The following is a 27,160-nucleotide window of genomic DNA, read 5'->3' on the forward strand; positions in this document are numbered from 1 at the left end:
ATTCCATAATAACTTGTAAAAATTGAAATAGTGACTACATAATGTAGAAAAGATCACAGGTTAAATCTAGAAAATCGTCATATTAATGATGCCGTTTCCTTGACTTATAATTCAGGATTTTTTTAATTAACTTGAAACCGCGCGCAGATCCATCGTTCCTTCTACGAAATTGCTACGCATTAAGCAGGTTATTTTTATATGCATCATAAATCAATAAAGATAAAAACTGATAAGACGACTAGCGCACGTTTCGCGCGGAACACGCTCCTCGATCGATCAAGGACGTAAATTAATTATTATGAAAGTTTACATGAGTAAAACTCTCTCAACCGGAATTCGTATGAAATTATAGCCAACCGAAGGTCGTCTTACTTCCTAATTTTAATTTGTGCGTCACAGAACAAAGTGGCGAAACGAGACATTTCACTCTCATAACTTTCACAAAAAATATCATTCAAATGACTATGAAACGGCATCAGTGCAGCCCATCAGCATAAATACGTATAATTTTAAATGCATACTGGCACACGTTTCTTAGCCATATTACATAAAATGAGTGGAAGATATACTGGTGGGTGGTACTTATAATATCATAATGAGAGACTAATTTACAATTTCGTGTATAAATGGTTATATGATACAGATATGAATATAAGACTTAATATTCGTATTGATTACAATCAGATCTAATTTTAAACATCTACTTGTGTGGCACCATAATGGCAATTAACTTAAAATAATTGTACCCTGCCTTGACTTGGCTATTTTGTATACAGAGGTCTATTATAATAAAAATATAATAATATCCAAGCCATGAAGATAAAAAGCATTTGTTTCTCTATAAATCAAGTGTCTGGACCACACTTTTAGTGGTGACAAATACATTATTTAGAAATACAAATAAGTATAATATTTAATCCAAATCATAGTAGGTACATATAATAATGAGTGCTCCCAAATATGGTGTGAATATTGCACCTAAATATACCTATGTATTCATCAATGTAAAAGTAAACAATTTTAGTTAACACATTAGGCAAACAATGCAAAACATAAACACATTACAAATTGATTAGTAACAGCTATTGTTTCATATCAAAGAGTTCCACCTCATAAACTTAAACAACTGTATATAACGTTCAAGCATTTAACCATTGGTATCGCCATAATTTTTGTATCAGGGGCTGTCACACATGCCTAGTATATCACAAATAACTACAAAATCAATTTAGAAAAGGAATACTTTGATTATTTAATGAGTATAAAAAGTTTTTACTTTATTAGTCCAGCCTCTGGCTTTTAGGATAAAAATGACACGAAGTGTATTATTATGCAAATGAATAAAATGGTGTTAGGTTTCATTGAACATAAACAGTTTTTGTAACACAGTAAAAAAATTAACACCTAATAGTTCTTATTACATAAAAATAAATTCAATTACAGGGATCATTCATAAATTACATCATGCATTTAGGAGGACGGAGGGTGAGATAATGTAGGACTGTGCAAATGGTGTATTTTTATCTAAAAAAACTAGTGATCATAGGCTTAATATCAAAAATACATGAACAGTAATTCATGGCCAGTCCTCGAGTCAAAAATAACATAAATCTACGTATAGTATACATTGCATATTGTAAAAAACTCCTAGAATCAAACATGAATTGATGTGATTATGGATTTCATATTCTATTCTTAAATGGGCAGAAATACTTAGTTTACTGTAACTGTGCATCAAAATCATTCCCATCATTTAGGCCATTGGCATCCTCCAATTCTTCTTTAGCATCATTATCTAGGACTGGTTCATTGATAGGATTGTGCACATTTAGAGCCGGGCTGAGCTTGGGAGGCTCGGCAGCTGGGGTGATCTTCGAAGGCACTGCTGCGGCACTCTTAGTAGTGAGAGAAGATTTTAACTTCTGTATTTCCTTTTCTAAATCTGCAATTTTTTGCTTCTTCTCAGACAATTGAGCAGTCAGTGTGTCTTTTTCCAGTCGCAAAGTATCCAAAGTAGCAGTCGTACTTAGTTGCAAACTTTGTAAGGATTGCAATTCAGTCTTGCACATCTCCATATCAATTATAGAATGATTCGCTTGGATTTCGGATTTCGCTAACTTATTTTTGTACAAAGAAAGTTCTTCGCTAACTTTAACTTTTTGTTTTTCGATGTCATTTACCTTCGACACATACCCATCTCTTTGCTCAAGGAGAGTGAGCGATTCCTCCATGCATGAGGTCTGTTGTTTTGAGCATTCCTGAAGTTGCGTGCTTATTTCAGCAACTCTGTTTCGCAATTCTGTCTCTAAACTCCAACTATTGAACAGTGAAAGTATTAGTAAAATGCACACGGCGAACACAATGTACATAGGCCAACGACGCATGTTTTCAATACCCATATCTCGTCGGTGCGAAAAGAAATGAATGAGAACAGATGGAGAAATAATAACACTTTATGTCTAACACTATTTCACTGTGTTATTAAGCATAAAACTATAGAAAATACATAATTTTTAGCGTCGACCTATCAATTTCGTAAATTATTTGACAGTAACAGACTGACGTTTAAATGACAGTTTGAAGAAACCATAAATTATAGACGAATTGAATGATAGACCGAATGAACTAAAAGACATTTTATGCATTTACGAAGATAGTTTAGATTAAATTCTTCTACTCTCAAACCAAATTCAGCTTCACAGAGTAAATTAATTTATAGATGCTTGCAGAAATCCATAGTTGCTGAAAGAATTTCACACAAAACAGCCTCGTGGGCAGGCTTGATAATTTTTGCATTTTTACTTGTCATAATCTGGCAACACAGTCTTGTCGGTCACGTGACCATTTTTAGAGAATCATAGACAACAATTCTTCATCGACTTCTTTGGTTTATAGCCACGAGGTTTTTAGAAATATTTCAATTTATTAGTGAAATAATACAAAGATTAATTTCATTTGAACAAAATGCCACCCAGTAATCCTTTGCCGCCTAAAGAAAATGCTCTTTTTAAAAGAATTTTGGTAAGTACTGTGGTAAACACACAGTTTCGTTTTGTATACCTTGTCACTTCAATGCGATTAACTCGGTTTATTACCGCATTTCATTGCCGAAGTTAAAATTATTTGATTGGATAATTAGCTAATAAATAACCTGCATGTATTTAATGATTTTAACTGTCTTACAATTAATTACTATCACTCGACAAAATAATCTGTGCCATTCATCGCCCTTTGAGTACAATCTAATAATAAATAGAGGTTAGCACTTTGTGATGATAATTTTGGGTGTTTTTTCAGCGTTGTTACGAACACAAACAATACAAAAATGGCTTGAAATTTGCCAAGCAAATATTGTCCAATCCCAAGTTTGCAGAGCATGGAGGTAAGGCATCAAGATTGAATTTGAATTCAATTTTTGAAACATAAATGTAAATTTCATTGATGCTTGGCATTAATTTTTATTGAAATCAATAACTAGCTTTGTTATAAATTTGGTTTAATTAATATTTTAAATCTACATAAAATCAGCTGTACGTTTAAGTTTCACATTCTGTCAAAGTCCACTTTTGCATGCCGTGGCAGCCTGTAATTAAGATAGCACCTAGTCCTAAGACAAAATTATGTATGTAAACCCCTTTGCTTGAATTTGTGTCTGTCTTGTTGGTTGTCCTAATTAAATAAATAAATACATAAACACTAGTAAGTAATTTATTTTTGTATTACAGAAACCTTGGCTATGAAAGGGTTAACACTGAACTGCTTAGGTCGAAAAGAAGAAGCATATGAGTATGTGCGCCGTGGCCTCCGCAACGATCTAAAGTCGCCTGTGTGCTGGCACGTGTACGGTCTCCTCCAACGATCGGACAAAAAGTATGATGAGGCGATTAAATGTTACCGCAATGCCCTCAAGTGGGAAAAGGAGAATATACAAATCCTTAGAGACTTATCATTGCTTCAAATCCAAATGCGCGATTTGGAAGGTTACAAAGTGAGTGATAATATTCAATAATTACCTACTTTGATAATTTTGTACATACCTACTCATTTTATGTGTCTTTAAGATTATTAATTACAGTAGTTTTAAATGAACTTGTGATTATATCAAAGGAAGATAGCCTTCACCACAGTTGTGGAATATTCCTTCAATATTCCACAATCCTAGTTATTGCAATATATTTACAGTTCATATTTCCATTTCCAGGACACCAGATACCAGCTTTTCATGCTGAGACCGACACAAAGAGCTTCATGGATAGGATTCGCAATGAGTTATCACTTACTAGGTGATTATGAAATGGCAAATAGCATTCTAGACGCCTTCCGGACTAACCAGATGAAGGGGCCGTATGACTACGAACATTCGGAACTGCTTTTATACCAGAACATGGTGTTGGCAGAGTCTGGCCAGTACGAGAGAGCCTTGCAACATTTACATAAATTCCAAAGCCAAATTCTCGATAAGTTATCTATCAAAGAAACCTCCGGAGAATATTATTTGAAACTAAAGAGGTCAGTATCGGAGCCTTATGAATTAATCATTGATGTTTATGTAAATGTCAATACAGACATGAATGCAGTTAGTATTATGCACGGATCATTTCACGAGATAATGATTGTAATCGTGTGTAATGAGTCAGTAACAGACGTGTTATTCATGTTGTTGTTAAAAGATTTTAATTCTTTATGAATTTTTAATTATTTTGGAATTATTGCTAAAATTTATGAGAATATAGTTATTATTTAGTTTTTTTTCTGATGTTTATGAATTAATTTTTAGGTTCAAAGAAGCTGAGGGTGTTTACGAAGATCTGTTAAAGAGAAATCCTGAAAATGTGATGTATTATCAGAAACTTATAGAAGCTAAACAACTTAGTGATCCTGATGAAAAAGTGGCCTTCTTTGATGTTTATAAGTGAGTGAATTTTATATTAATGAAGTCAGTTATAAGCAGGCATATTTTATGCCCAAAAGGGAAATCCAATTGTGGTTAAATGTTGATAATGATGATGATAAAAGAGTCAAAAATATTTTTAAAATTCTCTGTAAAGATATATTTGTCAGTTTATTTGCTTGTTATAATAATACGGTGTTGACTATGTGTGTGTAGATTTTGTAAAATGTACTTGTTTAATTTTGAATGTCTACAAATGAATTCTAGGATTTTATCACATTTCAAGTTAAAAATCAGTTAACAAACTAGTTTAATTTAAGCACAAATGAATATGTGGATATCAAGGTTGGGTTTACAAAATTATTAGACCTAAAGCAGTGCAATTGTTAAACGAAACAAGACCTTTCACAGTGGTGTTAAGAAGCATTTTCGTTTGTATTCCAGAAGCGAATCTTATTAGCCCGAAAGCAGTGGCATTAAGAAGCCAAATTAGACCTTTTACAGTGGTGTTTCGAAGCAATATCGTTTGTATTCCATAAGCGGATCTTACTAGCTCTAAAGCAGTGGCATTAAGAAGCCAAACTAGACCTTTCACAGTGGTGTTAAGAAGCATTTTCGTTTGTATTCCAGTAGCGAATCTTATTAGCCCTAAAGCAGTGCCATTAAGAAGTCAAACTAGACCTTTCACAGTGGTGTTAAGAAGCATTTTCGTTTGTATTCCATAAGCGAATCTTACTAGCCCTAAAGCAGAGGCATTAAGAAACCAAACTAGACCTTTCACAGTGGTGTTAAGAAGCATTTTAGTTTGTATTCCATAAGCGAATCTTATTAGCCCTAAAGCAGTGGCATTAAGAAGCCAAATTAGACCTTTCACAGTGGTGTTAAGAAGCATTATCGTTTGTTTTCCAGGAGTGAGTACCCGCGTGCGATCGCGCCGCGTCGCCTGCAGTTGACCGAGGCTCCCGCGAGCGTGTTCGAGCGGCTGGCTGACGAATACCTTCGTCGAGGCCTCCACAAGGGCATCCCGCCGCTCTTTGTGGACTTAAGGTCGGTTTTATGTTGGATAATATATAATATACAGAGTTATTCTGGGTAAAATCAGATCTGTAACAAAAAAGTTGCCATTGATGTAGCTTGATACCACCAAGAAGTTGGTTTTCCTTTCGTGTTGTGGATAAAAAAGACAGCTCTGTATGACAGTCTGGGAGTCTTATTAAAGCGCTAAGACGCATAACAGCGTCACTTGCGCTTATCGTTCATTCGTTTCAGCCGATAGACGTCCACTGCTGGACAAAGGCCTCCCCCAAGGTTTTCCACAAAGACCAGTCCTGCGCCGCCCGTATCCAGGCACCTCCCGCGACCTTCAACAGATCGTCGGTCTACCTGGTGGGAGGCCTGCCCACGCTACGTCTTCCGGCTCGTGGTTACCACTCAAGAACTTTTCTGCCCCAGCGACCATCAGCTCTACGAGCTATGTGCCCCGCCCACTGCCACTTTATATTAGCGATTCTGCAGGAGAACCAAAGTGACTGACACTTGGCTTATATGCCTAGATTTTTAATTCTATTCTAATATTTCCGCAATTAATAAATCCAAATTTAATTCCAGATCACTATACGCAGACCAAAGCAAAGCAGACACGATAGAGAAACTAATCTTACAGTACATAGACAACTTAACCAAACTGGGCACGTTTAGTTCCGACCCAAGCGAGGGCAAGCAACCGGCCAGTGCGTTGCTATGGGCTTACTACTACGCGGCGCAGCACTTCGACTATAAGAAAGATACGGACCGGGCGCTGCATTATATCGATGCGGCGATAGAACACACGCCTACGTTAATAGAACTGTTCATAGTCAAAGGAAGAATATACAAGGTATTTATTTGTACAGTTCTTGCAACTCACAAAGCGAATGAGCTTTACTTGTTTGTGTACATGCACATAACGTTCGTGTAATGTCCATCAAAACTTATGAAAAAAGAATTGTAGCGAGCCACCACACATGTAAAGCTCATTCGTCTTCGTGAATTGCAACAGCTATAAGGCTGATAAGGCCCAGTCGCTCTAAGCTATAAAGCCCAGTTTTTAATGGTTCGTAATATGTGTGCGAACTCTTAACAGCTTGAGCAGTTAACCAGAGCCAGAAGCTGTGGATACTAGCTGCTTCAAACTGTTCGTGTATCGTAGGCCTAAATGACGGGACTATTCCCACCTCTTGTTCCCACCGCTGCAACTCCTGTGTATGTAGCCAGGATCTACTGCTTGATCGCCAATAAAAACCCAACCAGTAAAAGTAAAGTTTGTCCCAGAGAAAATTTAAACTGTCGTTGGAAATGAAACAAAATTAATTATGTTATTGTTTTTTGTTTCTCAGCACGCTGGCGACCCAGTGCTAGCTTACCAGTGGCTGGAAGAAGCTCAGGCGATGGACACAGCAGACCGTTACGTCAACAGCAAGTGCGCGCGCTACATGCTGCGCGCCGAGCACGTCAAGCGCGCCGAGGACATGTGCGCCAAGTTCACGAGGGAGGGTGAGTGCACGGAGATGTGTTAGGACACTAGGGGAGTGCATGGAGATGTGCTAGGGTCACTAGGGGAGTGCATGGAGATATGTTAGGGTCACTAGGGGAGTGCATGGAGATGTGTTAGGGTCACTAGGGGAGTGCATGGAGATGTGTTAGGGTCACTAGGGGAGTGCATGGAGATGTGTTAGGGTCACTAGGGGAGTGCATGGAGATGTGTTAGGGTCACTAGGGGAGTGCATGGAGATGTGTTAGGGTCACTAGGGGAGTGCATGGAGATGTGTTAGGGTCACTAGGGGAGTGCATGGAGATGTGTTAGGGTCACTAGGGGAGTACACGGAGATGTGTTAGGGTCACTAGGGGAGTACACGGAGATGTGTTAGGGTCACTACAGTCTAATTTTTTAGAAATCAGCAGAAATGTCATCAAAAATGGCGAACTGACAAAAATATTTTTAGTCTGTGAACTAGTGATGTGACAAAACCTCTCGTTAATCGCGAAGTGAAATTATTGTAGTACTTGCGTATCATCGCCGGGTGATCGTCAAAATACTAAAAATATGCAACAAAGTCGTAACATTGAATGTGAACTGATTATGAAATTTTCGAGAACAGGAAACAAACTGTATGCACAGATGTAATCAAAAAACACACTGGACAGTAAAACAATCAATGATATCCGTAAAGTTATTAAACTTCAAATAGTTGCAAAAAGTTCTGTTTGACAGTGTTGCTTCTAGCGACATCTCGCTCGCTCAGTTCTTTGTTGGTCTATTCCGCTAGGGAGGTAATTTAAGATGCTATCAGTTGAAAGAAGATTTTAATTTTCTTTTATTTTATTTACTTATATAGGAAAATAAGCAATGGAACAATACGTAAGCATAATGCATAAAAAAGTAAAATAATTTCGTTTAAATAAAACCGACTAAAATTAAACTGACTCCGAAAAAAGTATACACTAAAAGTAGAAAAATAATTTTACGTTATCTCCAATATTGTCGAAGTTATCACCGGAAAACTAAACAAAGTATCGTATATTTTTTATTTAAAATTAATCAGTAATCGGAATAAGTGAATACTTTAAATAATATCGATTAAATTTACAGATTATTGTCTATGACTCACAGGTTACAGCACTGATGTGTCAGAGACAAGTCATAGACAATATGGAGATAACACATGATTTTAAACGTCAAGTCAATTTGACAAGTCTCACAAATTTTCATCGTCCACGTATTTTGCTAAAATATTTTTTTTCAAAGATTGATTTCAAACTTGTTTATACGTGAAAATAAAGTTGGTTTCATGGGCTTGTTAAATAATGTGTATGATATTATGAACACGTAAGTGATTATGGTGTAATTGTGTATGAAAGTGTTTGTTTACATCTCTGCTGGATTCTAAAAAATCAAGGTATAGGGGAGTGCATGGAGATATGTTAGGGTCACTAGGGGAGTGCATGGAGATGTGTTAGGGTCACTAGGGGAGTGCATGGAGATATGTTAGGGTCACTAGGGGAGTGCATGGAGATATGTTAGGGTCAGTAGGGGAGTGCATGAAGATATGAATAACTCGCGGCTCCGTGTCAATGGCCCCGGAGGCTGGGAGAGTCCCATATAATCCACTGACCACAAAAAAGGGGACAAAATGTCCCATGCAACTCAGATTCTACTTGTTGCAGCAACGTTCCCAAAACTGCCCCGAACTGTGCCTCAGTGTTTTGCGTAAGATTCTACATCACCTGGGACATTTTTCGTGTTAACGCTCTGCGAGCAAAAATACGTGTACCAAATGTAGACGTGTGCGCAACTTTTTCAAAACATGACGGTAGCATTAATCAAGACAACCTATTCGGGCAACATCCCTGCAACTACTGATTAGTCTGGGACTTTTCAGTCCCGCAACATTGTCCCTGGGAACAACACGTAGTTGGTTAGCGACATGGTCCGCAATATGCTGCTTCAATTGTCCTAGTAGTGTATCCGTGGCTTAAGGCTCATCAGGGAGGATGAGTGCATGGAGATATACAGGGTGGGCTAAAATTTTTGCAAAAAGCAACGCTTGATTTCTCGAAAACGGTTCGAGGTAGGGACGCGTGGGTGATGGGAAACTATGCATAATTTCATGTAGTTTTAGTCACTGTTATGTTTACGTTTGTTCTTCACAGGAGTGCCGGCGACAGAGAACCTGAACGAGATGCAGTGCATGTGGTTCCAGACAGAGGCGGCGGCGGCGTACCAGCGCACGCAGCAGTGGGGCGAAGCCCTGAAGAAGGCGCACGAGGTGGACCGGGTGAGTTGCGTATAAAGAACGTAGCGTATTTATCAAAGGGATTGTAACTAGGGATGTTATGGATATGTAGTTTCGGTTATTGATACGGTTCGTTCGTTCGTTCGTTTCAGCCAAATGACGTCCACTGCTGGACAAAGGCCTCCTCCAAGGTTTTCCACAATGAACGGTCCTGCGCTGCCCGCATCCAGGCTCTTCCCGCGACCTTTACGAGTCGATGGATACGGTTACGGATATAGGAATAAATTATACCGGTTTCGGTTACGGATATTTTTTTATTTCGGATATCCGAAAGTTTCGGTTACGGTTACGGATATCCATAACATCCCTGATTGTAACCGTGTCAACTCAAGACGATTATTCTTTGTATGAAACTCCATACTGCAACGCACACTTATCGAAACTACAAATACAGCGCGCGAAAGATCTCTTTCCCAGTAGATAAATCTGCTGTGAGCTGTCTATTGTCCAAAATTATTTGTATTTATTTATTTACTATGGGCCTCATAAGAAGGCTCAAGGTCACCCAACGGGCGATGTAGCGTGCTATGCTCGGAGTTTGTCTGTGTAATCGAATCAGAAATGAGGACATCCGCAGGAGAACCAAGTGACCGACATAGCCCTCTGATCTGAATTGCTAAAATCAAGTGGCAGTGGGCGGGGCACATAGCTCGCAGAGCTGATGGCCGCTAGGGTAGAAAAGTTCTCGAGTGGCGACTATGGGACGGTCCCCATTAGGTGGACCGACGATATGGTGAGGGTAGCGGGAGGTGCCTGGATGCGAGCGACGCATTTACTTATTCATTCCAACTTTATTTTTCAGCATTTCTCCGAGATAATGGAGGACCAGTTCGACTTCCACTCGTACTGTATGCGGAAGATGACGCTGCGCTCGTACGTTGGTCTCCTCCGGCTAGAAGACGTGCTGCGGTCACATCCCTTCTACTTCAGGTAAGAACCGCATCGGAATCGGTTCATCTGCTTATGAGCTACAAATAAACAAATAGATAGCGACGTGTAACTTATAACACCCCTCTTTTTGAATAGGGGGTTGAAACCAGTGTTTTATACGTTGTAAAACATCGCCGTTTATTTATTTGGCGACCCTGTCGTCCCAAAGTTCCTAAGAAAGAGAGAAAATCAACGTCATGGCATGGGAATGGTAATGTCACGATTTGAAACAGAATTTTAGAGATCACGTATCGTTTCCACCCACCCTATAATATAAAAACAAATAATACGTTTTTGAGAATCTCCGACCCGAAGCAACTGGACATCACGCGATATATTTATACACCACTACATTTTTATCACCGAAAAAAATTTAACAGGTTATGTAGAAATGTGTGAAAAATTTAAAGTAAAAGAAAAACTTTCATAAAGTTAATTTTTTTATTAAATTTTCTTTAGTCCGTATTTTACGCGTCACAGCTGGGGCACTCCGCTGCTCGCTAGAGTAGTCGTACGCGCTCGCACATTGCCCTGATATGTCTGTCTCGCTCACGCCTCGACCACGCTTCCAGTGTTATTATTTACTTACTTAGCTAACTTAGAAAATTTTGAGTTCTAATAAGTGTTACATTATCTTACGTAAATAGTGCTAGCGACGCGTGTGTCCATAAATTACCAATTTTGAGTAACTTTATTTAACTTTTTTTTGCCTAAATAGGATCAGTATCGATAACTCATTACACAGAATTTTTTTTTTCGGTGATAAAAATGTAGTGGTGTATATTTCTGTCTCTTACCCGCCAGGTGCGCACGAGTGGCCATCCAGGTGTACTTGCGGCTCTACGCGCAGCCGCTACAGGACGCGCCGCAGACCACAGAGCCGGATACAGGTCAGTGGAACTTTAGTACTTATGTAGTACTAGTACTTATGTCTTTGCGATAGGGGCTAAATTGCAACTGATCTAATATGCTTTTAGAGTAGGCGCACACCGTTGATTTTTCGTCGGCCGATAGTTTAGTCGGGCAGTTGATCAGTATGGGCATGTATGGGAGTGCGCACACTACGCCGATTCGATTTGGCCGATTCTTCATACAATTTAAAATCGGGCACAACTATCGGCCAACTAAAAATCGATGAAAAACGGTGTGCGCCTACTCTTAACTGTACAGATTCTATTATTATGTATTTTGTGAGTGCCATTAAGGCGGGTTTTAGAATTAGATTCTAAAACCAGCATTACGCCGGGTTGCACCATCTTACTTTAACTTTGACAAACGTCAAAAATCTGTCAAACTCCATACAAAAAAACAGGTTATAGTTACGGTCAAAGTTAGGTGGTGCAACTCAGCGTTAGACTTTTCTATGACTTAATCCCATTTCATTTGGGTCGGCCGTTCTAAGACAAGCTGTCTATGGTTGTGGTTGTAGATTATATCATAGTAAAACTAAAACAGTATAGACGATAGCACATCAAGCTGTTTTGTATCGTATCTCGTGGAAATAAGGTCTATTGCCCTTAAAATGTGTGGCCGCATGTAACCTTGTTTGAATGAAATTCTGACTTCTGTTTTGTATTATTTTTATTATTTGATTGAGATGATATTGTAATTATTTAGGTGCGCTTTATGTGTAAGAAATACTTACATAACAAGTAAAAGACGCCATCTAGCGAAACTTTAGTATGTGATTCTTCAACAGTTAGAATAATTTTGGCCACCATACAAAGTGACATGGAAGCGTAAACTAATTGAATATCGCTGGCGATTTTTCATATTTAGTCCCAAGTATTTAGTTAAAAAACTCTTTTACCTGTTATTTCACGTATTATCCCTATTTAGATCTGTAAACTTTATCTTTGGATATAGCCTCGGTTAATTTGAGTAAAATATATTTTCTTGTTAAATCATAATCAAATCAAATTGCGTAAGGTACGTCCATATTATAGCACCGTATTTAACGGAACAGAATTCGCCTTTTAAATGAGTCCAATTGATCAGCCTCTATTTCGAACATAATGGCTGTGCCGTGTTAGCACGTGTTCTTGACTTTAAAAACTTCATTTGTTTTAAGAATTAATGTCAGTGTCACTCGTTACGCCCTCAATTTCATTTCCTTGTCAATCGTGTAAGCTTGCATTTGCATTGTCACCTTGTTTTGTGCGGACCGTGACACTTGTGACCGCAGGTGCTCGCCGCAAATAGACTATTATTATATTGAACCAGAGCGGGGACAAAACTACTGTTTGGTTAACTGGATATGATCTAATCTTTCATAAGGTGTTAGAAAATTACTATTTGCAACGCTATTTTGGGGTACTAAGGACTAAAAAATAAAAATGAACGCAATAAATTGTTTAAAATTTTATTTTACATTTCTTTGTTTAATAAAATACAAAATCACAATGATTAATTTGTTATAAATAACAATATAGTAACACAAGTTACTGTATTCATTACAACAATGCTCACAATCATTTCACATACATATATCACATCACATCATCCCTGAGAGTTCATCGAGAATACTGACAAATAAATTAACTATAATTATGCATGCACCACAGTCTCTTAAAAAATAATTTAATAAATAATTCATCGATCGCAGAGCGTCCATTTTTGTATATCAACAAACTCGCTAACAACTAAATTAGAAAAGTTGCGTTTTTAAATATTATGGCAATGCGGGCGACCCGCTAGTCTTTCGTAATTCCTTACACTACTTAGGACACTTAGAACATCACATTTGCGCTTTATTTACACGGGGCGTCGCGTGCGCGGCGTCGACAGTTCAGACTAGAGCTTTGGTTTCACCGGCCGTAGCCGGGCGGCCGCTGGCGCTCGCGCACCGCCTGCGCCTGCGCCGCCTGCGGCGTCACGAAGTACACGTGCGCGCCCTCGCCCGGCAGCCGGTACGATACAAACGAGCCCGGCCGGCCCTCGCCCGCCGCGTTCGCGCTCCCGATCCATTCCGCGTCCGGGTTCACCGGCGGCAGAGGCCGCTTGTAGTTCACCAGCGTATCACCCGCCAGCGACGGCCCGTTCAGATCATACTGCTCCCCCGCAAACTGCGGCCGCTGCGCCTGCTTCCTGTACTGCGCCGGCCGGCCCGGGTTCGGGATCGGGATGAACTCGCTGTCCGGGTTGATCGGCGGCCGCGGCAGCCGGTCGTTCACCGCCGTGTCGTGAAGCAGCGACGGCGGGTTCGGCCGCTCCAGCTGCCTCTGGTTCTGATGCTGGATCGGAACCGGAACGGGCTCGCTGTCGGGATTGATAGGCGGGCGCGGCAGGCGGTCGTTGACCAGGGTGTCTCTGTCCAGCGACGGAGGGTTCTCCTGCCTCCTCGCGTCCTCGATGATCTCGTATGCGTACTGCAGATTGATGTTGTTGTCGATGGGAGTCTTCACTGTTTCCAGGGGCGCAGTAACGGCCAAACCGTTTACGTCGTGCGTGTTGTCCTCTATCTTCTTACCGAATATGTCGAATGAGTTCTTTGTGATGTCGTCGAGGTACCTTTCGTCTTGTTTAGTGTAGTACCCGTGGCTGATTGGGTTCGGGGTCGTGTTCGGGTACCTGTTCACTTGATGCACCGCGGGCTTCTCGCTTTGGATGGGTATGAGATTCCTGTTGCCTTTCGGCCGGACACCTTTGCTAATCGGAGCGTCGTCGTAGTCCTCGTCGCGTATTTTCTTAGGGTAGAATCTAGTCGATGTGGGTGTTTCGGTCGTGACCTGCACGTTTTCGATCAAGTACTGCTGATAACCAGGCTGAATCGAAGGGGTGATTGCGTTGAAATCGTTCCCCAGATTGAATGGCTTGCTGTAGCTCACCATTGGCCGGAAAGGTTCCGGATCCAGTTTCGGTGCACGGAATGATATTTGCTCAGGCCTAGGCTTAGACTGGTAGCTGAACTGGTAGACCGGTCGCGATGTGATAGCTTTGGGCTTGTGTGCGTGCGGTCTATGTGAGTAAGAATTTGGCCTCTTTGTAGTGAACAGCTCTATCGTCTGTTGAATGTCAGCAATTTGCTGATAGAACGTTTCTGGTCGTTGTTTCGGTTGCTGAACATAAACAGGTTGCGGTCTCGGCCTTTGGATACTGAAGTACTCCTGAGTCAAAGTGCGTGGACCTTGTTTCTGTGGCCATAAGAACAACGCATCCGCTTGATCTATTGATCCATAAGCGACGTCTACATTCGGTGCGAAACCAGACTGAGGATTTATGTTCTGTTGCTGAGAGTATTGTGGGCGGCTTGAGGGCACAGTTTTGTAATAGTTGCGGCCATCGAAGTAAGTCGCAGGAGTAGGTGACGACTTCGGTTGCTCGTCGTAGAAGTAGAAAGAAGCAAGAGCGTTGTCATTTGGTTTTCCTCGATACACTGGTTGTAGTTTTGTTGTGGGTATGTTATTTTGAGCATTTGAATAATACGCTCTCAATGGCACTGGAGTTGAGGTTACTACATCATCGATAACATTTGGTGTTTTATCAGGTACGTCGTACAAGATGTAAGGATTCTCCGATGTTGTCGGTGTTTTCGGTGTATATTCAGGCTCTGGGTAATCATAGATGACAGACACGGAAATTGGTTTTGATGTGACCTTTGTCCTCGTTTTGTAAACTGGTTTTTCCGTTTTCGGTCTTGTTGTGATATCATCGGGAAGATTGTGTACGCGAACTGGGTTTCTGGATGGTATGCGCTGTGGTTTTCTTACATTTGTGGTTACAATTTCAACTGGTGGCGGGGTTGTAATCGTTGTAGGTGTTTCGGTGGTTCGAGGATATTCGGTAGTAGTTGTCGGTCTCTTCATGTATTTGCGGTACGACGATGTCGTCGTTTTCACGGTTGGCTTATGCCTTGTATATGTCGGGACCGTTGTTGGTCTCGTCGTCGTTCTAACAGTCTCAGTGGTTGTTTTCTCTTCCATCGGAGCAAAGAAATCTGGTGGCGGCGGCAGTATTATTCCTGGCACAAGAGGTCCTGCTGGCACGCTGTTATTGTAGTCCGCGCGGTAGGAAAAATTGTATGGCGGCGGATAGTAGATCGAAGGGTCGTCTTCGTCGTAGAGGTCGGTCTGGTTGCTGGGTGGTAGTAGAAACGCTGCGCCCGGAGGAAAGCCTTCTGGAAAAGAGCCGTTCATGGATCCAGGGAAGGGGAATGGCCCTTCGCTCGCATTCCCGGGTAGGAATGGGAACGGAGGAATTGGCAACGGCGATCCCCCGGAAGTAGCGTTTCCCTGATAGTCACCCGGGGCGTAGGGCGCTCCCGGCGCGAAGGGGAATGGCGCAAAAGGTAGAGGGCCTTCGCCCTCTCCCGTAGGGAAGGGTGGGAATAGGGCCGCAGGGACACTGCCGTTTGGCGTGAGGAAGACGAGCGGTCCGTTGTCGGCGAGTCGTACTGGAAAGGGCGGTGGCACTCTAGGTTTCTGCGGTAACTTTACTTGCCTTCTAGGCGCCTCGTAATCGTCGATGGGTGGCCACGGCCTGTCGCTCTCCTTCGTCCGCTCGGGGAAGGAGCCTCCTTTAAGAACCAGTAAATGGTCTTCAGCGAGCCATATTTCGTCTTTTTTCAAACCCCCAAGGGTCTGAAGGTTATCTTTATTTTTAGTTTCCGAGTTCGGCTCGTAGCTGACGATGCCTGGTCGTTCAGGCTTCTTGGAGAATATCTCATCCTGTATCAGGCCGTACTTTCCCTCAGCCACTTGGTCGGAGAGCGTTTTCCTTTCTTCGTCGTCCTCCTTCTTGACCGCCTCCTTCCCCTCGCCCGCGCTCGACATGAGCATGCCATCGTCCCAGATGCCCTGGTTCCAGCCTACGGTGCCGCCCGACTGGTCCGGCGCGAGCACACCATTGAACTTGCCGCTCGACGGCTTCTCTTCGAAATCGATCGAGTTTTTCGCGGTCCCGTACTCTTTGTCGGGCTTAATTTTCATGTGTCCGCCGATGAGACGCTTGATCGTGCGCTGGGACTCAGCGGGATCGGAGTCTGGCGCGCCGAGGCTGCGCTGGTCGCGCACGAACGAGTCAGGCGGCAGCACGTAGGTGGGCACGAGCACGCTGGCGCGCGCCTTGCACGCGACGGCCAGCGCCAGCACCAGCGCCAACGCCGCCCCTCTCACCATCTGAAAGTTTAGAAAACAAACTATTATTAATTATTTCATTTGACGAACGATCAGCACACATGTTGTCGGAACACTTATCTAAGTAGGGCCGTCTTTGTTACTGAAACTCGCGCGGGCGGCATGAGCGAAGTGAAAGGTCCGCGGAGACAAAAGCGGCGGGCAGTAATTCTGGCACTGGCGAGCCGCGCGCCACCACCCGCCTTTTATCAAGTTTTACTGCGCGACCACCTCCGACCCGATGGCATTGAGAATCAACCGTTTAATTGGAAATTGAATGGCGAATAATGCCAGCGACACAGGAAGGCCGCGAAGCCTAAATACGAAAAAATCGAGCTGTCATGCCGAATTTAAAAATTAAGTCTCATTCCGCTAGAATGTTCATCGGGCTTGATTGCAGCGACTAATGAAATGTATTTGGAAATGATTATATTTTTCAGTTTCAATCAGCACGAGGCGACGCAACGTAATCTTCCGCGCGGAGTCACGAAACAACGTTCTTATTATAAACGGTTATTGAGCGTGCATAATCGCGTCTGTATACAATGTTGTCGAGTTTAGGTGTCGCAAGCTTGTAGGTGGGATGTGACAAACCTGCCGTGTGAAATTGAATTGACGTTATAAATTATGATTACGGCTAAATAGGTCATCTACGAACAGCCGTAGGAAAGCGCTGCGAAACCGTCTAACTTACTAACCACAATGGTTGTTGCAGAACATTAGGGCAGTGAAGGCAAAGTCACCGGTGTCCGCTGGGCGTGCCAGGGCTCCGTGAAAGGCACGGTCACCTAACTAGTTCGATTTGCTTTCGATAAGCCTCGCCGAGCTTTGTAATTGGGCTCAACTATGCACCGAAAGTGTACCGACCCGGGCGCTGCGCACGCGCCGCTCTGCACTCCAGCGACGTTTTAATTGGCCGCTGTCACGTTGACCGACTCCGATTGCCAATAGATCGTAAACGTGGTTTCGTCCACTACAGTTACAGTTGTCGGGGGAGGCAGATCTCTTTGTCACGTGCTCCATAATGAATGACCTTGATTTAGTTAATAAACGTTTGTGTACAGCGTCGCGGGCGGTGCGTTGCGCAACTGTTGCGAAACGCCCACCAGTTGTTTGCTTTTCCAAACCATTAACAGTTTATTCTACAATATATCAATACCCCGTTGCATTATTTTGCAATGCTCGCCCGCACCGCTCGAACCTTAAGATCGGCGCTAATCGACATTTGCGCATCCTCTCGTTCTCCAGTTAGTACTAGTTAGCCTTCGTAAAAATTGTGTCGCGATTGTCTCGATCCGACAACGTTATAAAGTCGCCAGCATTGTTTTTGTAATTATCCGACATGAGCGATTGAAACTAAGACAAGACTGCGACCTTGCAGCGGCAAGGTGCCCGATTTTTTTGCGGTCAGTACAAAACGTGAAGTGATTAACAAACCACTGGTTTGCTGGGAGTGTCGCGGTCTCGCTTACAACAATGCTGGCCGCGATTCAAAAATACGATAAAACAAAATTCATTCATCTAACAACGTGGGCTAATGTAAACGATGGAACATAAGTTTAACATATCGAAAGGTTATGTATCCTAAATGTCAAATATTCCGCAAGCGACATCATCTGCCCTTCAGTATGCGCAGCCATTTGCACTCTCAATCTTCCTTTTAACTTAACTACAGTTGAAGCTTTCTTTTGGCTTCGTTAAAACAGTGTTGGGAAACGTTCAAGTGATGCATTGTTGACGATTTGTATTCAATGCTCGTTCGGCGAGTGACTTTCCATCGGCCTTTGTCTGCCAACAAATTCAAGCACCAGGATATGCTCGTTTCACTGAGTTTCACGCTTTCCAAAAAACAGTGGTCACAAAGAGTTAACAGAGCAATCAAATTGAACGAAAGTATATGCTTTGCACATAGAAATTAACCATTTCGCTATTTTACTTTAACCGATATGTTTCTAGTATTCATCAACAAACGAGAGCTAGATAATTATCGTAATTGCACAAAATAAGGCCTATGCAGCTAGCAAGTAATTGCATGCATTGATCTCCTTGAGTTTGCGGAACGACGGAAACCTAGCTATGTATATTTATTACGGCCTACCGCTAGTTATAACCTGTGGCAAGCGTTTGTTGGCCACTCCTTAATGCCGGGGCGCACTTGTCCGCCAGACATAAACGACAAACTTGCGCAATCAATAAGAATGAGTTCAGCCGATAATCAATAAATACTAACCCTACGCTGCATGCCAATGTGACCTCTATATTCGACAGCGTAAGACCAAAAACACGTGTGTTATTAGGCTAGTTAGTTTGTCGCCATATTCGTGGTCTTTCGCAAGTGTAACGAATCGCCAAGTGTGGCATTGGAACCCCCAAGCGTTACAAATTGTACCATTATGCTCCGTCCTTACATGGCGAGTATATTAAAAGTGTAATACGACTATCATCGCATAACGGGCGCGTGCCACGAACATTTGTTATATTAAAAAGCCTTAGAACCGCAGCGGAGGTAACCAGATCGAATGGTAATAGAGTTTGCGCGCACGCATCATTAGCACCATTAGGGCTGAAGCGTGACTGGCTTATTTGTCGTCATGTCTAGTTTTATGTGTATTGTTTTTGAATGGCATGCCTATGTTAATTGCAATATTAAATTATTTAAAGTATTTCACGTCATTGCAAGTTTTCAAACAGTTATGAACTTTGATGTCTTCAGATTAAAATTGCGAGTTGATAACCCTGCAGATGCATTCGGCGCGTGCCGTCCTGATTGATGTACGACCTCAATGCTATTTATCTGTATCGTGCGTACCCAACTTTTGTTTAAACCCAAAATTAATGGTCCCACATTGTTTCTGTTCCAAGTTTATTGTTATTCTTAAATCGATCAACATTTCGCAACTAACCCTGTTATTAATGATCACAGCTGTTATGAATAAACGTTAATGAAATGATCGCCTAGAGCTAGTAGAATGGATTGATCAGAAAATTACATGCGACTTAATGTATCGGTTACGAGGAATGTTGTATCGGAAAATGGTTGGTAAGACATCTAGGATGCATCTACGTAAAAGGTTAGACGCTATAAATGTCGAGTTGATGCCATTTGTGCTATAGAATCTCAGAAATGCTAATAGTGTCATGGTTTGGTGCATACGTTAGCTCGAGGCCAAGGCGACCCCATCCCAGCACTGCAGGTTGCTGCAACCAGTTTAAGGTCTGTAGGGTCATCGTCTAGTTGCGTTATGTCATCAATGCAGTTCTCTCGCGAGCCTCCATAGTCTCGAAGCGGCCTTGCATGTTAATGTGGGAAATCTTTTATAACGTCTACAACTTGTTAGCTCTAATTTGTATTATCAGATTTAAAATATACGAATGTTTTAGTAATTTTACGCTTTGTTATTATCTCTCATTAGACTGCAGTTGCAATAATGTAACGTACGATTTCGCAAAGATGCTTAATCTTTTTAACTGTTTTCCGAGTCTATGACTGTTCTTGTTTAAACGTTATTTAAATTCGTTGTTTAGATCAATCTTCCTCTTACATTTTCTTTAAAAGTGTTCTCTCCGTATTTTTCTAACAATATCTGGTAGCTAATAGTATTGTTACTGGTATTCTAAGGTCACCTCGTAAAAATCGATCTGATTCCTCGAGTCGTGACTGGCTGCGGTCGTGGCTGCGCACGCGCCGTCTCGGGGCCGCTCGAGAAATATTTTCAACTATTCCCTCTACGCCACTGTCATATGCTCCATTGTTGTCGGCACCGTGATTTATAAGGCATAACACCGTATCGTACCAATTCCAAGGCAAATTGAGCAAGCTTTGCTGTCTTGTTTGGTGATACAAGCTAAGTCGAACTATGGAAACACCTTACAAAAACACAAAAAAATCTCACCCTTGAAGCCTTTACAACCTTCTGGCCAATTAGTAAACATTTCCGCGTGTTGATCTCAAATTTTATCACACACGTTTTATCTGTGATACAAATATTTCAAAAAAAGTCGTTACTGTCTGCGTAAGTGCAGCTTAATATGGAATTTAACGGCCCTTAAGATAAAGGAAGTGGTCTAGTTATTACTAGAGCAAGCCATAAAAGCAGTTTCGACGTAAATGGCAGACAACCGAGCCGGTTGATACCTTCGAACCGTTCTCAAGATTCTAAAAATGCAGATGCGTTTTTTGTTAAAGACATGCCGCGTGATACGCTTTGTTATGAGCGCGCTTTCGTTTCTTTGTCAGTTTACAACTTTCTTGTTTCTTTGTTTCGTAATTTCACAAACTGGTCCTATCCAGTGTTATTGTATCCACGTAATCTTCCGTGTAATGGCCGCTGTTAGTTCTCATGTCATCTGTTCGTAATTGCTATTACCGCATCTTGAAATTTTACTTTTCGCATGACATTTTTCGTGCGTACGTGTCGCTGTGTGCTTGTTAACATTTTGAACTCGTACGTTGCGTTCTGGTGTAACGAATGCGACGTGTTTTGGATAGCTGTAATTAACCTTTTCTTTCTTTTGTTCCAGGTAAGATACTTGTAAGTGACTAGCTAACTGGGCGAGGCCCGAACCGAAAGGTTTTCGATCGGATCGCGGCGGTGGGCGGTGCGCTCCCGATGAGGTAAACATCAATTAGCTGATTTTAGATAGATAATCGTCGCTATTAGTTAGTTCTGTATTGTTTAATATGAACGTGTCTTGTGCAACGAGTTTCAAAATTTTTCCGCTGTTCTGGTGTTACCTTTTGGTGGTTTTCGGAGCGTATCGGATAATAGGCAACCTTAGATTGCGCCCGAGTCCTTCGCTCGGAGTCGTGCGAGGAAAAGCTGCATATTTTAATAGCGCATTTTGTAATTTTTGGGCAATTACCCTAACGGTCGTTTAGATATCTGATCATTGCTCGAAGCAATTATATTCAAGGTGAAATAATATTATTCGCTAAATGAGTGCACACGTCGTTAGTTTGCGACAAAGGGTGGTTATTACCGTCGGTCGCGGTGATTAGCGCCGGGAGATGCGCGCGCGACTGATGGCAGCGATCGCCTATTGTTTAGCTTCGGCGTGACAGTTGCCACACGCCAAAACATAACTGTCATTACAATTGTTCGCGGCTCTCTACGTTATCGGAATAGTCGAGATCACTATTAATCTTAGTGCTAGCTAGTGCCTACTCCTTTTTGCTATTCCTCGGCCAGCACGAGCCGGATACGGTTTTTTGTCGACGGACGCTGTGACCGCTGACGTAAGCCCGTGTTTATCATCGTCGCATGTAAATCATCTTGATTTCAAAGATAAATGGAGTGAATGTTTTCAAACAATTTACACGACTACCGTCAACGCGTGCTGCTGAGTGATGCCGCTCTAAAATAAGCCATATTTGTTGACTTCAGAGTTGGAGTTGGACAACTATTCTGATATTACGATGTTATTTGACAAGTAATTTATCAGATACGCAAGCTCGGAATTAATTTTAGCTTTCCTCCTTTTAGCATTGTGATTCACGATAAGTGGACAGTTGAGCATCGTTATGGCGAGGGTTATAGAAGGTGAGCAGCATTCAAGTCGCGGTGTGTCATAGTGTGTTTATAGTGAATTCGATTATAATCGTAGCTGCATCGATGCCTTTTTTATTTCAAATTCATTGTTCATTACGATTATAGCGATCGCGAGCCTTGATCTTTGATGCCTGTCAATAAAACAAGCATCAAGTTGAATTTATTTAACATGCTCAATTCAACTACATACAATCGTAAACTCGATACTATGTATGTTAAAAGCTTATCGCAATAAACATTTGATATTGTTCTCTGTATTGAATTAGCAATGAGATTTAATTTTGAGATCAGTTGTTTCATCTACGATATACAAAAAGATATAATAATTGTAGCAGGATTTACGTCATCGTATTATTTTTTATATTTTTTTTAGAATCAAATTCAAATCATTTGCATAACGTGTGTGAATCTAAAACTAAATGACACATCATTACCGTTTGCTTATTCAAATCGGAATGTTAATGATGTTTCCATCTAGATCAAAGGTTAAGAGATCACGTTTGATAATAATTTCACGGGCAGACATTATTTATCACGGACTCCATCAACACAATGGTGGTGATAACATTTTTTACTGCCGTCGGGTTTTACTCACGGATATACAAAAAATACCATCAAATTTATTTGCCACATCCGTGTTTTATAATTGCTGGTTGTTTTCTCACGACTTATGAAAAACCGAAGTACAGTCGCCGTCAAATAGTTCGTGACACCCGAGGCCAAATAAGTAGTTGATAACTCTCATAAAAACTCATAAAATTCATTTATTTTTGCAAGTAGCATTTAAGCATTTTTACACGTCCCAGTATTAACCCTACCACTGCTTCGGGACAATGGGCCAGTGCTGAGAAGAAGCAGCGCAAGAAACTCAGTCACACAACCTTTGGCTACGTTAGGTGTTACGAATTATTCGACGCTGACTCTACATCGTCATTGACTGTTTGTTGAACTCTCGAAAGCTTAGAAGTCTAGAGCACACATCAGGAACTAACGAGATGATTGCCAGTGCATGTTTACAGTGTTATGTCACGTTGGACTTACGAAGGCTCCACCACCGGCTTCTATTCCGAACCAGAGACTATCGGAAGGGGGCAATTTATGGTCTTACATGACGCAATATGCAGCACCAATAACTGCGGATATCATTTCCCACTGACACTTTATTCTAGACTCGATGGGTCTGGCTTTCTCTTTGAGAATTAATTTGCTGTGACTGTTTATTAGCAGTGGCATTGCATGAGTAAAATCTGTACCTATTTAAAGAATATTTTACGAAGATATTTCACTATTTGAAAGGCATATTATTCTAGATAAACACATACTGTTGTTGTGTAAATTTACAAGGGCGAAGCCGTGGGCAGAAGCTAGTTAAGCATAAATACAAAGCCGCAACGGCGGTGTTTAAAGTAACAAAATTATTAGCTTCTGATGTCCTTGCTGAGTCAGTGTTTAACAATTCATTCAAATGTAAATTCTCGTTTTTCCCATAATTCACTTGTAAGATTACGTAGTTGCTAAGTACTAATTAAAAAGTCAATCGGTCGTACGTGATATAATCGGAGTAGAGCCGGCTCGGTCAACGGAATTCGCATCGGTCACGTAAATTGTTGACAGAATGTATTAATTAACATGTCATCCACGTACGTCTGCGTTTGTTGTTCCGTTATCCGAGTGACATGGTCGAATATTTTTAATAGATTACGCACATGATCGGTATTTTTCACACTACCGTATAGGATTTACGGTTTTCCCCGAAGATCACACGTTTGAAGGAATCACTGTATCATGAGAACAATTACAAATAATACCTGCGGTGACTAATGCCTCAAAACGCGGTGTTGCAATTCAATTAGGAAGGGAATTGTTAGACTCTACATAGAGCGTGCCTAATTCTGATCGAGACCATGTTATGTTATATACTTTGTTCTAGAATTGTTATGATTGTTGATACCAACGCGATATTACTTACGTGCTACTACTATTTTGAGCAATAAAATTGGGATTTGAACTGGTTTTATCGTTCGTATGTTACTAAACCAATTTTTATTGTTTTTGTGTCGTATTTACCTATATTATAATACGCGTTAGTTGTGAAAAAGACTACTAATGAATAGGAAGCTGACTTGTTATAATGTAATGAATTTTCTTCCGTCTGTTAATAAATACAAAGTAAAGTTTTTGTCCCGATTTCTCTTGTTATTGTTGCTAGAGGCTGTTGCGTTATTTTCTAGTGCCGAGATACATGCGGTTAGCTTTTACCGATTAGCATGAATGAGATGTCACCGTCTTATTTCAACGCTATTACTAACGCCTATCGTTCATTCATAAAAACCTACGCGAGGTTTTCGGAAACATAAAAATAATACGTCTGAGCAATTACGCGTGGGCTTGTAATAGTGCAATTATTACTGTTAATCAAAACAATTGATGTTTGTTTTTGCCAAATGTTCTGAGAATTATAAAGTAAAATTTAATTGTATTTTGTTGTGTTTAAACAACGATTCAAGGAATGGAAATTGTAAAGACACCGCTGAAACTTTTGTTATCGTGTTCTCACAGGTGTTTCTGCGCGTCATTGAGTTTCGCGTCGAAGGCTGGTCTCTGTGAAACTTTGATTCTAATATTGTGTCGCGACTCGAGCTGCATTGTTTCTGGAGTCGCGTAGGCATTGTGCCGCGTGAGATCTGGGTCGGGGACCGCGGGATCCATGATTGGCGTCGCACCATGTAAGACTAGAATCACGCACATAATTCTAAAACACTCTTACATTTTCGGTTAAACGGCTGAGGCTGCGGCTGTAAACACTTTGTAGACACTCTTCAGTCGCACATCACACGTCGTGCTGGTTATGCTTCCGAGTCACTTCACTTGAGTTTTGTCACTGTTCGATCACTGGCACATAGTGGGGACCGTTCGTGGCGTCGCTTGGAGTCGTAATGGTGGTTCCCGAGGGTCACCGCGCCGGTCAGTGGTGGGGTGCACGTGTGATCGGCAGGTCGCGCGGCGCATGAGTGGCGGCGGTGGTAGGGGGCGCCGGTGTAAATACGCCGGCGTAGCGCGTGCGCGCCGCCCACGCACACCGCTCTGCGCCCGCGCACACATGCGTACTAAGCGGCGTAGATACACAGCGTGACGTGCGACAACCGATGCTCGATTAAACACTTAAATAATATTGATGGGAGATCCCTGATGCACGCGGATGTCGTAGGCCAACTCGATCAAGGTATGCGCTTGAATTATGCATCGGGTGTAAGGGTTTCGACGCGGATATCTCATATTAACTCGCAATTCGGTCACGTATACCGGATTCTGTAATAAGAATTCCTGGAACTATTTGAACACAAAATACATTTAAATACCTCATTATTTTGGCGTTATGTAAGATGTTGCCTGAATGCAATTGTGATTATTCATAAAGATACCTTGATGAAAACACAGTCTTGTTTACAGATTTGTTTATATCTTTTCAAGTAAAATTTCTCTCCATTTTAATTTAATACAACATACGCTAACACCATAGATATAATATATCAGCGTCAAATGTTAGGCTAGGTAGGTGAATTAATTAACCATGGGAAATCCGTTTTTTTTAATGTTTAAAATCCGTTGGAAAATACCTGAACCGTAGGTCATGTTTGTCTTTTACAATCACGTTTCGCGTGGATGAAACGTGTTATAAGTACCATGTATACTGATTGGCAGTTATTAACCATCATACCATCAATTTTTCGCGCATGCACTTCCCCTAAACCACGGTCACCGGATTGTTAGGGTTGCTACACACATAAGCGGGCCGGCATTTATCGGCAAAGAGCCGCTACTAAAAGTCAAATGTAGATAGATGGATGTTCGGGAAAAAGCCGCTCGGCTTTGCCGCACATAATACTCTATCCACTGAGCTGAAAAAGTGTAATAATAATCCCTTATTACTACACTTTTTCAGCGATTATTCTATTGCCGTGTTCCAATGATACGCAGTCCCCGAGCTACTGGTGCCTTAAACGTGTGAATACAACAAAACTATTAATAAACGTCATTTAGAACCCTTAACAAAATGTTGATACAGGGCCCTTCTAAGGAATGCTACGTCACTGGTACTAATGTAGTAAGTTTCCTCAGTTCGTCTTATGCCCGTTTTCACCATCAATCCCTAATTTTTAAGTGACTAAACAAAATTCCTGTTATTTGTTACCATAGGGGTCACTTAAAAATTAGGGATTGATGGTGAAAACGGGCATTAGTTTTTCAAAACCGACGATGCCTGCCCGCATAAGTGTGTAGCACCCTAGCCGCGATGTGGCTGCGCCAGCGCCGAGTCATCGACACCGCGGCGTCCTCGGAAGGTCGCTTGGCCATCATCGGTGCCCAATTTGCATATATTATCTCCGTTTTTTTTTCCTTATCAACATGTTATTGAATTATGTTTATCAACCCGGATCTATTTTTATTGGTGCCATTAGATTTTTTCACTGAAATTCCTTGCATGCGTCAATAATTGGAAATTTGGAATATTTGATTTAGTGATATAAATTTTTTGAGCTAATCCTATATTTTTATTTATGGTGTTACTTTTTGAACTTAAAATTTTAACATAATTATTCCGTATTTGAGCTGCTTTAAGTATTCTATGGTTTGTTGCAATCTTACTCTTACTCTATGTAATCTCTCATTTTGTTTTCAAGAATCACCATTTGTCAGCAAGCCAAGCGCCCATTGCAGTCTCGATTGTTTAGTTAGGCATATAACATTCTTGGAAAATTCGTAGTCATCTATGTGACATTGGCATTGTGTTAGGAAAATACAACATTATATAATTTTGACATTTGACTTTGTTGTGACTGCAGT

General features: G+C 41.3%; 2 protein-coding genes across 2 annotated transcripts in view; one reads left to right on the top strand and one right to left on the bottom strand.

Moving 5' to 3' along the window:
• Positions 1-2,865: 2,865 nt before the first annotated feature.
• Positions 2,866-27,160, top strand: part of LOC135080929 (N-alpha-acetyltransferase 15, NatA auxiliary subunit) — a 106,307-nt gene continuing 82,012 nt past the window's right edge. The window contains exons 1-11 of the mRNA XM_063975649.1: positions 2,866-3,021; positions 3,298-3,382; positions 3,726-3,988; positions 4,202-4,509; positions 4,778-4,912; positions 5,801-5,938; positions 6,500-6,767; positions 7,267-7,423; positions 9,581-9,705; positions 10,526-10,653; positions 11,458-11,543. Coding sequence (XP_063831719.1) covers positions 2,965-3,021; positions 3,298-3,382; positions 3,726-3,988; positions 4,202-4,509; positions 4,778-4,912; positions 5,801-5,938; positions 6,500-6,767; positions 7,267-7,423; positions 9,581-9,705; positions 10,526-10,653; positions 11,458-11,543 — 1,750 coding nt within the window. The 5' untranslated portion in view covers positions 2,866-2,964. The remainder of the gene's footprint in view (positions 3,022-3,297; positions 3,383-3,725; positions 3,989-4,201; positions 4,510-4,777; positions 4,913-5,800; positions 5,939-6,499; positions 6,768-7,266; positions 7,424-9,580; positions 9,706-10,525; positions 10,654-11,457; positions 11,544-27,160) is intronic.
• On the bottom strand, positions 13,002-25,321 carry LOC135081089 (uncharacterized). The gene is made up of 2 exons (XM_063975818.1): positions 25,083-25,321; positions 13,002-16,769 (listed from the first exon to the last, which is right to left on the bottom strand). The coding sequence occupies exon 2, from the start codon at positions 16,767-16,769 to the stop codon at positions 13,461-13,463; it is 3,309 nt and encodes a 1,102-aa protein (XP_063831888.1). The 5' UTR covers positions 25,083-25,321; the 3' UTR covers positions 13,002-13,460.

Source organism: Ostrinia nubilalis, chromosome 19 (genome assembly GCF_963855985.1).
Source record: "Ostrinia nubilalis chromosome 19, ilOstNubi1.1, whole genome shotgun sequence".
Classification (NCBI taxonomy): domain Eukaryota; kingdom Metazoa; phylum Arthropoda; class Insecta; order Lepidoptera; family Crambidae; genus Ostrinia; species Ostrinia nubilalis.

Coding starts and splice junctions, on each gene's coding strand:
- LOC135081089 (XM_063975818.1), bottom strand. CDS start 16,769: ATGGTGAGAGGGGCGGCGTTGGCGCTGGTGCTGGCGCTGGCCGTCGCG.